Source organism: Amblyomma americanum, chromosome 7, assembly GCF_052857255.1.
Source record: "Amblyomma americanum isolate KBUSLIRL-KWMA chromosome 7, ASM5285725v1, whole genome shotgun sequence".
In the NCBI taxonomy this organism is placed as follows: domain Eukaryota; kingdom Metazoa; phylum Arthropoda; class Arachnida; order Ixodida; family Ixodidae; genus Amblyomma; species Amblyomma americanum.
Window position 1 is genome coordinate 155,993,637 of NC_135503.1, and position 12,950 is coordinate 156,006,586.

At 46.9% G+C, this 12,950-nt stretch overlaps 1 protein-coding gene across 1 annotated transcript in view; it reads left to right on the forward strand.

Moving 5' to 3' along the window:
- The window catches only part of LOC144098185 (uncharacterized), a 141,113-nt gene that overhangs the window by 109,941 nt on the left and 18,222 nt on the right, over positions 1-12,950 (forward strand). The window contains exons 4-5 of the mRNA XM_077630700.1: positions 2,598-2,909; positions 7,687-7,961. Of these exons, the coding sequence (XP_077486826.1) occupies positions 2,598-2,909; positions 7,687-7,961 (587 nt within the window). The remainder of the gene's footprint in view (positions 1-2,597; positions 2,910-7,686; positions 7,962-12,950) is intronic.

A 12,950-nucleotide genomic window follows, 5' to 3' on the forward strand; every position in this document is an offset into this window, starting at 1 on the left:
TCTCTGGGAATTGCCCCGCCGCGGTGGCTCAGTGGTTAGGGCGCTCGACTACTGATCCGGAGTTCCCGGGTTCGAACCCGACCGCGGCGGCTGCGTTTTTATGGAGTAAAAACGCTAAGGCGCCCGTGTGCTATGCGATGTCAGTGCACGTTAAAGATCCCCAGGTGGTCGAAATTATTCCGGAGCCCTCCACTACGGCACCTCTCTCTTCCTTTCTTCTTTCACTCTCTCATTTACACTTCCCTTACGGCGCGGTTCAGGTGTCCAACGATATATGAGACAGATACTGCGCCATTTCCTTTCCCCTCAAAACCAATTATTATTATTTTTATTATTATTATTATTATTATTAATAATAATAATTTTTCGCTCAGGGTGAACGACGCCGACAGTCGATTTTCTGTCACACGGGCTCCTCAACGCTATGGCGCTAAAAGGGAAATAGAATCGGAGTAGGCATAGAATTGTAACTGAAACAAATTGATGCGTGAAATTTAGTGCAATCAGAATTCGACACAATAACAACTGGAATACATTGGGGTGTGAAAGAAAAATGCTATCGCGTTTCTCCGGATCAATCCAATTGATCGCCCATAAATTTTTTTAAAGGCGTAATAGTCTATTGGCTCATGAGTGGCGTGGACGGAAGTTGTCCGCAAGCGTCCGCCCGAATTGTCAATCATAAGTTGTATGGTAATAGAAATAAAATGTAAAAGTTGATTAAGTAATAGATAAGCAGCATGTGTGTAATGAGAGTAATGACAGTAATTAGCTAGTAAAAATAGTGATAGCGATAATGATAGCTACTGATAGTGACAGATATAGATAGTGGTAGTGATAATAGCGATAGTGATAATGATAGCTACTAATAGTAAAAATGATGGCTACTGAAGGCGATAGTGCTAGAGATAGTGATAGTGATGGTGACAGTGATGATGTAACGATAGCCATAGTTGTTATAGCGATGATGATAGTTAGCGGTAGTGGTAGCAATAGCGATAGTGATACTCGGCGATAGCGGTAATGATGATGATAGTGGTGATGATAGCAGTGATGATGATAGCGATATCGAAAAAGGTCGTGCAATCGAGTTGGGTGAATGTCGGGGTTTAAGTCCCGTGAATGTGTGGGTTTGATTCCCGTGTAGGTGGTGCGCTCGAGTCCCGCGAAGGTCATGGGAAATAAAAGAAGAGAAAGGAAAGGGGATGATTTTCGCATTTCCGCCTTTAAGGAGACATAAGTGCAATCCTGTAATTTTTTGTACATCTGTAGTCGAAATCAAGAACAAGGTATGGGCGCGGGTCCGGCATGTGATGCGAAGGCAAGATTACCCATCGTCGTTCAAGGCAAAGGATGCAAGCGTGGTGGTGGGCAGTACTAAACTGTGTGTGCGAACGAGTTTGCGGTTATAAGGTGACCGCAGCTTAATTCCCGTGGTATGGGAGAAGCCTTTGCCCTGCGGTGTGCGTGGTAGGGCCGATAGCTATGAGGAATGTTATTTTTAAGAGCTCTTATTCATCACTTTTCTCAATTTCTTGGGGTCTGCTACTACCTCCCTACGGCGTGAAATCTTCCAAGGAATTGAAGAAGGCAGCGCCCATAGTAAATAGATACAGCTAAACAATCGGTGATTGGTGACGTCATTAGTACATTGAATTGGTGATTGATTGGTGAGGTAACTGATTTTGTGACGTCATAAATAACGTCACGTGACTATGTTTCATCGCTTTTTACTTAGTGTTTAAGGAGGTCAACATAAAACCAATTAGATATTTGGAATCATCTGGATAAGTAGAACACGTGAGACACCAATATTAACAAATGAAATTAATATTTAGTTATGGTTAAGCTTAAATTTAATTTATTTATTTTTTTATTTTACAGGTACTGCCAGCCTTATTATCAGGCCTTAGGCAGGAGTGGACAACACAAATCAACAAATTCAGAAACAGCAAAATCAGCAAACAAGATACAGGACGCTGAATGATAAATCAGAACAAAAACAAAAACACAAGATAGTATTTACAACATGAGTGTCATTTTGATGAGGGGGAGCCACATGTCACTCAGGACTTACGCGCAAGTGCGCAGAGGAATGAGGAAACCGTTGGGCAGTCAACTGTGTCGGCGGATAATGCATTCCAATCGCAAATAGTGCGCGGAAAATTGCTTATAATCAATTACCCGAACACGTCATGTTCTAACTAATGGCATATTCGCAACGGGCTCAATGAGTAGAACAGGTTAGACAGCAATACCGCCTGCTTACGTTAATGTTTAGTTATGCTTAGGCTTAACATGGCGGCCGTGACGTCAGCAATCGGCAGCTCACAATTTTTTACCTCATGGCTACCGGGCACCTACCGCCTTGAGGTAAGGAAAAATAGGTTTCCAAAGAGTCGTAGAACTTTTTCGGCCCAAATTGGTCGAAAAAATTCAACCTCAAGGCGGTAGGCGCCCGCCCGCCCTCAGGTATGGAAAAGCAGCCTAATCACGCAGTAATACATCGCATGGGCGATACATTGCGCTACCAAACAGCTAACGCTCGTTACTTCAACTCCTTCTAGACGGTGGCGGCATATTTTTTCCCCCTTCAGATGCGGAAGGCCTTCCACTTCATGAACGCCTCCCAGCTGCTTGCCTGGCTGCGCGTCTTTCAGCGGCACCTGCCCCACCAGACCAAGCAGGATCTGGGGCCGGAGTCGGTGGCGCTCTTCCGCAACGTCCAGCTCCTCGCCAACGTCACGTCGTTCGCTCTGCTCCCGGAGTCGGCGAGCGGTACCTCGCTCGAGCGCCTCTTCGTGCTCTCCACACTGCTTGAGCCCGTGTTCGAGTGGGAATACCGGCGGCACAGCGTGCTCTCTTCGTCCCTCAACAGCAGCCTCTCTGTGGTCGAGCACTGCGCCCAGGTCAGACTGGCTGTGAAATTCACTTTCTGTTCAAGTTTACGGGCGTGATTCAACGGCTGCGCTTTGAAAGTACCCGTACACTAATTGTATACCTAAAAGCCCATTCCTGATTTTGATATGCGTGGCTCCCTACATCTGCTCTCCCTTTAGCTCTGCGGGTGCGAACACTTATCGCAAGTTTGATTATCTGCCTACGATATATATCACATCTATTACAAAAAATTGGTAGTGGCTTAGCTCGGCTATGCCAGGGTATACGTAGCGAGAGGTAAGTACGTTTTCCTGGCTGAGCTTGTTGTGGTCACAGTATGTTAAGCAATGAAAGACATTGGGCTCCATCTCGGCGGCTATGCGGTGTCTATTACGCTCGGCAGTCTGGCATCTCCGTTTCGCAATGCGTTCCTCTCTCTGTTCGGGCGTCTCCGCTGCTCTCTTCGCCTTCTTACGCTCATTTTCTCTTTGCTGAGTAGCCAAGACCCAGGCGACAACCTCAAGAGTCGGAAGAGGCAATCTTCTCTTGTCTATACCGCCGTTTACCAGCGGCTGGACTCTCCTTCTCGGCATGCATGTCAAACGTTGTGATACAGACGCCCCCTACATCTCCGCCTTTTATACGCTATCCTGCGCATACGACGGGGGGTTCGGGTGATAGGGCGGCGTGCGGCGAGGCCGCGACGAAAAACGCGGTGCGCTTATTCCAACGGCGGAGCGGGCGCTCGGCCGCCGTTACGGCGAAGCGCACGCCGCACCTGCTGCTCCGCTCCGGTTGCCATGGCAACGGCGCATGCGCACAACTTTCCTCTTCCAGCCACTGCGATATACTCGACTGGTAGCCCAGTGTAGCTCTCGTTACAAAAAGCAAGACGGGACAACCGCTACTCAAGTTCATTTGATCTGAAAACACTTAACGGCTATCCGCAAAATCGATTTATTTATTTATTTATTTATTTCCTCAAGGGTCCAAAAAGGACATTACATGAGGGGTGGGCAAACAAAAGGGTTTTAAAAGGATGAATACAGATGGTCTTCGATGGCGGATTTGAAGCGAACGGGATTGATGATGGTTGCCACTTCGGACGGAAGGTCATTCCAGTCTTTGGCTGTTCTAAGGAAAAAAGATTGATGATATGTTTTGGTGCGGGCTTGTTCAGGGTAGACGGCATTAGGATGACTGTGACGAGAAATCCGATGGGCGCGTGCGACAGGGGGAGGTTCGTGGTGTAAAGTGTGATAAAATTTATGATATAAAGAAAGACGGGTGATTTTACGGCGACAGGCCAGAGTAGGAAGATGGAGCTGTGATTTTAGTGCTGATACGCTAGTGTGATAAGAGTAGTCCGAGCAAATGAATCTGACAGCGCGGTTCTGGACCGCTTCGAGCGTGGTGAAAAGGTTAGCATAGTGGGGATCCTACGCGTCAGATGCGAACTCTAGTTTAGAACGTACAACTGTTAAGTAAGAAAGAAGTTTTATGGAACAGGGGGCTAAGGAAAGGTTACGACGTAAATACCCTAGAATAAATACCCCAGACGTAAATAAATACCCTAGACGTAAATACCCTAGACAAAATGTATAAATGAAAGAAAAGCATTATTTTCACATATCACGCGCTCTTTTTTTGTTTACACCTATTTACTATACTTTAACTGTATAAAAATGCACTTTTGTGCACTTATATCGAGTGCAGTGACGCAGCTGAAACCGATGCCCCGCAATTCTCTCGACACTGCTGACTGCGCGACACTATATGTGAATGAAAAAGGCTCTCGCCATGATTACGGCAACGTAACACGAATTGCAGGAGCAGCTTGTACACCACCACTGGAATTTAGTCAAGTCGGGAGTTGGAAACGGCTCTTCCAGCATAGAGTGGCAAACTGCATGGTGGTAATGCCGCCAGGTCGTTGGCTCAGACATGCATTCATGCCCACAACAACTGTAAAAAAGAAGAGTTGTCCCGGAATAACTCGCGCAACTCATTGGTTGCTCCTTCGACTCCTGCTTTGCTTTGGCGGCGCTCAGCGCAGTACGTTCATGCCACATCCTCTTTGCTGCGGCGACACACACGGCGGTGTCTTGACGCCAAGACTTGGTGGCCTCGCATCGTGCTTCACAAAGTGCGGGGGTCTTGACGCGTGCTCGCCATTTGCTTCGCCAGTCACAAGCACATCGTATTGTTTGCTCAATGCAAGTACTCTTTGTCGCTGGCATATTCATCGCATCCTAAAGGGTGAACGCTACGCAGCCCGTTGATTCTGGAGCTCTGACGTCACCGCGTATGCATCGTACGATGTAGGTAACGATGAATCCCCGCGTTCCAAAGCAAAACGCACCAGACTTTCTAATTATTCCCCCGTCCCATGCCCATGTCTCTCCACATACACGCCCTCCGCTCCTGGCTTCCCCATGTGGGCCCCTTCTTTCCACAAGCCGAGCTTGCTCTATTATCGGCCTTTCCACTCCCACCTCTTCTCGCAGTTGCTTCTCCGCATTGTTCGCCTTTTCCAAAGCTGCGCGTACTGCGGGCATCACACCGACTGAGCTGTCGCAGTAATCTTTCGTTGAAAACTACGCAGCGTTGCCACTCCCGACCACCGCCACTATGAACAGCACAGCAATGCTTGCTAGGCGATATCCAGTATGACCAAGGACTATACCGCTGTACCGAAGGATCACTTCGTCAGCTGTAGATCTTTCCTTGCTGGCAGTTTCGTGCGTTCACTGGCTGATCTAAGCTCAAAATGCCCTCGGAGATTAAAAGCTGCAAGCATTCCAAATGGAAATGTACAGCGCAAATACAGACAAGGACACAAGAAAGAATGACATGGAACACATGAGCGCTGTGTTCCAAACAGATTTCTCCAAATGTCCTTCAGAAAGTTGTTTCCGGTTGTCCTAGCGCCTTACTTTTCACAGATTAGGCCTTTTTTTTCAAAGGTTTTTCGTCCGATACTTAGGCCAATCCTTGTATCGCATCTCGATAATACTTAAGTTGCTCCATAATCAGTAAGGAAAAAAACATCGTTTGGAATGTTCGTGGGGTCAGTATTGCTTTTGTGTATGCGTCTTATTGGTTTGTAAGCGGTGATACACAGTAAAAGGGATTAGCCGCTTATCAATACTTTGCGTGTCGACAACGAGCTTATTATCCCGAGCGGCACATAGCAACCAAAATGTGTCGCGCGAAATGATAACCATGACAACAATTTGGAAACCAATTTGCAAAAGTACATATTCTACACACGTACACATTCGGTGACGTACTCGATAAAGAAATACTGATAATGCCTGCGAGCGAAGAAATAAAGGAGCCAAGTCTTCGTGGAAGAGCACAGCAGATCGCAGTACAGCAGGCCAGCGCTCGATCAATTCAGAAAATTTTTCCTCACAATGCATAGCCTCACGCTGCTAATCGTCAGTAATTAACCTCGTAGGACTAATTGTTATTGACGCTAGTCATTAGATTAGCTTCGGCACCATCCACGCCTTTTGTAATTTGATAGAGGTTAGCTTCGGTATACGATGACGGAGTTACCTGTTCTTTGCGGAATATTTTCTCATTCTGCTTTCATGAATGCCATTGGGACATTGTGAAATCTGAGTCGTTTGTAAGGTGTGCGGGGAATTAACGCGAGAGTAATAGAAAATTTTCCGCACTTCATTCCACTCGGTAAAGGATTCACAATGAAAGCGTTAGACCACGAACTTACATGCCGCACCGCTTGAGTTTCTTTTTTGTAATCGTTGTTTATTGCCTCAGTGCGTCAACGGGGCTGATTATATGAATGGGAAATAATAATATCTGGAATAAGTTGCCACAGCTGTAAGCATCAATCTCATGACAGTTTGTTATAATATGTTTCCAATGAGTGGTATGTCTCCTAAGCGACTGCGGCCACTGAGGGCGCTAATTTTAAATATCTTTATATTGTCTTTAGCTTTACTATCAAGGCGCCCTTAGCTGCACGCGAAGGACGGCGCTTGCGTTTTGCGCGAAATACTGTTGCAGTTGTGTCTACTGAGAATATAATTACGGCGGGTCCTATAGCCACTACGAAAGTCACCGAAAGGACGTCACTGAAAGGAAAAAAAAAACGAGATAATTTCTGAGAGCGGTCCTTCGGGTTTTGTACATGGCATAGTCGCGCATCGGTTCTAACGTCATTTAATTTTATAGGGCCCACTGCGAAGCTTCCATCAAAAAAGACCTCACTACCCACCATTGCTTATTAGAACTAATAGGTCTGCATACTTCAACGCTCCTCACGGATCAGATTAAAGACTCTCCTTTGTTTGAGTTCCACGTGCTTTATCTGAGGCACCGCGTGCGCGTATATCGTATTATGAATGTACGAACAGCATTCCATGTTTCGTTTTCAGAATTAGATACTTAGGGCAATGCGTCCGCTTCCAATAGATAGCTCAGTCTTTCCACGCGAATATGCAGCTTCCGCCGACAGTGTCCGTTGGGTATCGATTGCTTAATTAAAAGCTTTCGACTATGCAGCCGACGTGTTACTCATTGAACGAAGGGAACTGTCAGAAAAATAGCTTCACTAAAAACTTAGAATGCCGTAATAACTCCGAGTTGTTTTCTAGGGGCTTACGGTCGAGATGAAGAAGGCCATAATTGTATTTTTTACGTGGGTTTATTCTGGCCACGTGGCCATCTTTAAGCTGAAGCTGGTATCGACATAGTGACCCCATGCCGAGCCACCGTGGCAGGTAAACGAAGAAATGAAGGCTAGGCCTAACCGTCAGCGAACTGGGTGCCCAGACAGTCCGGGAGGTGCTGCCCACGGCGTGGACGCAGTTCGCGACCCGGGCGCTTGTCCAGGACCGATCTGACTTGGCAGCCCTGAGGCGCATGGCGCACGCGCTGTTCGAGGGCGTCCGGGACCTGTATCAGGCGAGAGTCACCTGGCACACAGCCCTGGGCAAAGTGGACGTGCTGGACCACCTGGCCGCGGTGCGTTGGCGCCTCCCCGACGAGCGCCACTACGACGCCGACGAGCCGGTCGGCTCCGCCTTCGCGACCGCCGAGGAGTTCAGGTGACCACGCGTCTCGGAGCGTCCTCCCTACAAAGCGCCTTCGATATATAGCTTACTTTTGGCCTTCTTTGATTAGCAGCGTTTGCCCATACCGATTATGATGTGGAAAAGTTTCCTTCTCATTTCTTTTCACTACGAGCTGTTAAATGCACAAGAAAGCGCTGTATCGGACCTGTGCTTGCAGGGCGGTCTGGTCCAAGCGCGCTTGGTAATGGGTCATAATGTACAGTCTGAGTCGGTTTAATTTGCAAATATCTTCTGTTGAGACAATGGTGGGTGCCCAGTGGTACCCTGATGATCGTTGAATTAGGCTCACGAGCTTACAATGCGCCTCCTCTGTGCTAATGTCACATAAGAGCCGCCAGAAGCGGACCAATGCGTGAAGTAGCTTGTTTCCCTCTTCGCACATTAGTCTGATCCTGGCGGCTCTTCTGTCACGCTAGCGCAGAGGAGGCGTATTGTAAGCTCGTGAAGTAGCTGGTTCCCCTCTTCGAGTGCCAGACAGACCTCTCCTGTTTCATTAAAGTCTCTCCTTATTCTCCTCTTCGAGTAAGCGACACGTGACGCTGTTGGGGCACATCATTTTATTAGGGTTGTCTGCACACGCAATTTTAACACGACAGCGTTAGGGGTCCCTTGTCGCAGAAAAGCCGGCGTCGTCGTCGGCAGCCGCGAGTTGAAACAAAAATGGGTTAACGTAGCTTCGGGTGGGAACAGACCAAACCCAGGACCTTTTTTTTTTGCGAGACTGGCGCGCGACCCATATGCCACGATTTTTTTTTTACTGTTATGCCACGAAGGTTCGTTAACTCAAGGTGAACAAACCTCGACCAAATGAATGCGTTGTGATCTTTGCCGCTAGTCAAGTGTCTTAGAGGCATGTACTGATGCGTACCATCGAGGACGAGAGTGGTAAACTACACGCAGCGGGAGCCGGAGCAACGGACGGACGGACGGACGGACGGACGGACGGACGGACGGACGGACGGACGGATGGATGGATGGATGGATGGACGGACGGACGGACGGACGGACGGACGGACGGACGGACGGACGGACGGACGGACGGGTGGGTGGGTGGATGGATCGATGGATGGACGGATGGATGGATGGATGGAAGGACGGACGGACGGACAGATGGAAGGACGGACGGACGGATGGATGGATGGATGGATGGATGGATGGATGGATGGATGGATGGATGGATGGATGGGGCTGAAACCTTTGAATCGGGCGGTGGCTCTAGCCCCCTAGTCATGGCTTATGAAATTTTACTCTTGTTTTGATTTCAGCCACCAATCAGATAACCTTCGCTTTGTTACTTCTACCCGCTTAAACTCTACTTTCCCTTCACTGTACTTAAACCCCAATGCCTTGCATAAATCAGCCCCACTGCTTTCCGCTGTAGGGGGAAGCCCTTTACAGAAAAGTATCACGTGTTCAGTAGTTTCCTCCTCCTCTCCGCACGCAACGCACAACGTGTCTACCTCGTGGCACCGGACTCTATATGTATTCGTCCGGAAAACTCCCGTCCTGGCCTCAAACAACAAAGAGCTTCCCTATAATTATCATAGATATTTTCTTTGGCAATTTCCTGTTTAAAGGTCCGGTATGTTCCCAGTGCTGATTTCGTCAGCATTCCTGTTTTACACAGAGCCCTCTCTGTTTCTTTAACCTTTTACTTAACCGAGAATTGCTTATTTGACCCCTACTGCTCTCCAGATATTTGCTTGTCAATTTTCTAGTTCGCTTTCTGTATTTCGTGTCAACATTCCTTATGTACAGGTATCTGAAAACTTTTCTAGCCCACTGCTTTTCCCCCATTTTTCCCAATCGCTCCTCAAATGCTATCTTACTGCTAGCTTCTCTGCTCTCGAACGACGTCCATCCTATATCACGCTGTACCTCCTTATTTGGTGTATTTCCTATGTGCCCCCAACGCTAGCCTCCTTAAGCCGTGTTGTTTGATTTCTAACCTTGCTTGAACATCTGGTCTCATCCACAGGACAGCATTACCGAAAGTCAGACTAGGAACCATTAACCCTTTCCAGATCCCTATTACCACTTCATCCCTATTGTAATTCCACAGTGCCGTGTTTTTCATGGCAGCTGCATTCCTACTGGCTTAATTCATTACATATTTTTCATGTTCTGTCAGATACACAGCACCGTTATTTATCCACACCCCAAGATACTTGTACTCATCCACAACCCCTACCGTGAACTCCTGTATTCTATGCTCGCCGCCCTCATCATTAAATATCATGACTACAGATTTTTCCTTACTAAACTTTAAACCTAACCTATCTCCCCCTGTACCACATATGTCTATCAAATTCTCCAAATCTTCTTCGGAAAACTACATCGTAACGTAATCTACAGGTGGCATCTGGGGATCGAGACCGCCAATGGGAGCCCTTTATTATCTGCAGGCATGTCATCATCATCATCATCATCAGCCTTACTACACCCACTGCAGGGCAAAGGCCTCTCCCATGTCTCTCCAATTAACCCTATCCTTTGCCAGCTGCATCCACCCTTTGCCTGCAAACTTCTTAATCTCATCCGCCCACCTAACCTTCTGCCGCCCCCTGCTACGCTTACTTTCTCTTGGAACCCACTCTGTTACCCTTAAGGACCAGCGGTTATCTTGCCTTCGCATTACATGCCCTGCCCAAGCCCATTTCTTTCTCTTGATTTCGACTAGGATGTCATTAACCCGTGTTTGTTCCCTCACCCACTCTGCCCGCTTCCGATCTCTTAACGTTACACCTATCATTTTTCTTTCCATGGCTCGCTGCGTTGTCCTTAACCTAAGCTGAACTCTTTTCGTTAGCCTCCACGTTTCTGCCCCGTAGGTGAGTACCGGTAAGATTATGCTGTTGTACACTTTCCTCTTGAGGGAAATTGGTAAACTGCCACTCATGATCTGCGAGAATTTGCCATATGCGCTCCAGCCCATTCTTATCCTTCTAGTTATCTCCCTCTCATGATCTGGATCAGCTGTCACTACGTGCCCTAAGTAGACGTATTCCGGCACAATTTCTAGGCTCTCGCTGCCAATTGTGAACTGTTGTTCCCTTGCTAGGCTGTTGAACATTACCTTGGTTTTCTGCATGTTAATTTTTAGACCCATCGATCTGCTCTGCCTGTCTAACTCGTTGATCATGATTTGCAGTTCACCTCCTGAGTGACTCAGCAAGGCAATGTCATCAGCAAATCGCAGATTATTTAGGTATTCTCCATTTATTCTTATTCCCAACTGTTCCCAATTCAGGCTTCGAAATACCTCCTGCAAACATGCGGTGAACAGCATTGGCGAGATCGTGTCTCCTTGCCTGACGCCCTTCCTTATTGGAATTTTATTGCTGACTTTATGGAGGACTATAGTAGCTGTGCAGTTGCTATATATATCTTCCAGTATTTTGACATAAGGCTCTTCTACCCCCTGATTACGCAATGCCTCTATGACTGCTGAGGTTTCCACTGAGTCGAATGCTTTCTCGTAATCAATGAAAGCTATATATAGAGGTTGGTTATATTCTGCGCATTTCTCTATCACCTGATTGATAGTGTGAATATGATCTATTGTGGAATATCCTTTACGAAAGCCTGCCTGATCATTTGGTTGATTAAAGTCTAACGTTGCCCTGACTCTATTAGCGATTACCTTAGTAAATACTTTGTAGGCAACGGATAGTAAGCTGATCGGCCTGTAATTTTTCAAGTCCTTGGCGTCTCCCTTCTTATGAAATAAGATAATGTTTGCATTCTTCCAAGCTTCTGGTACAGTTGAGGTCATAAGGCATTGCGTATACAGGGTGGCTAGTTTTTCTAGCACGATGTCCCCTCCATCCTTCAACAGATCTGCTGTTACCTGATCCTCCCCAGCTGCTTTTCCCTTTTTCATTGCTTCTAAGGCTTTCTTTACTTCATCTTTCGTTACTGGCGGGATGACGCATTGCTGTGCACTGCTGTCTTTCTCATTAGCGCTCTGATTACATTGGCTACTGTACAGGTCTGTGTAGAACTCTTCGGCTACGTTAACTATCTTATCCATATTGCTAATGACATTGCCCTGCTTGTCTCTTAATGCATACATCTGGTTTTTACCTATGCCTAGTTTCCTCTTCACTGTTTTTTAGGCTACCTCCGTTCTTTATAGCATGCTCGATTCTCTCCATATTAAACTTCCTTATGTCGGCTACCTTGCGCTTATTTATTAACTTTGATAGCCCCGTTAGTTCTATTCTATCGGTAGTGTTAGATGCCTTCATGTTTTGGCGCTTCTTAATCAGAACTTTCGTCACCTGAGATAGCTTCCCGGTATCTTTTCGAACTGTCCTACCGCCTACTTCTACTGCGCACTCCGTAATTATTGATGTCAGGTTATCGTGCATTGAATGAACATCAAGATCATCTTCCTCAGTTAAAGCCGAATATCTGTTTTGCAGCGCTATCCTAAACTCCTGTGCTTTCCCTCTTACGGCTAGCTCGTTAATGGTCTTCTTCTTCGCTAGCTTCTTCCGTTCCCTCTTCAAGTCTAAGCTAATTCTAGACCTTACCATTCTATGGTCGCTGCAACGCACCGTTCCGAGGACGGCCACATCCTGAATGATGCCAGGTTTAGCGCATAGTATGAAGTCGATTTTATTTTTAATCTCACCATTGGGGCTCTTCCAGGTCCACTTCCTGTTTTCTCGTTTTCAGAAGAAGGTATTCATGATCCTTAAATTATTTCTATCCGCGAATTCGACTAATAACTCTCCCCTGCTATTTCTAGAGCCTATCCCATAGTCACCTACCGCGTGGTCGTCACCCTGCTTCTTGCCCCACCTTCGCATTGAAGTCGCCCATCAGTACAGTGTACTGCGATTTTGCTTTATTCATTGCTGATTCTACGTCCTCATAGAAGCTTTCAACGGTCTGGTCATCATGGCTGGATGTGGGTGCGTAGGCCTGCACCACTTTCAGCTTGTACCTCCTATT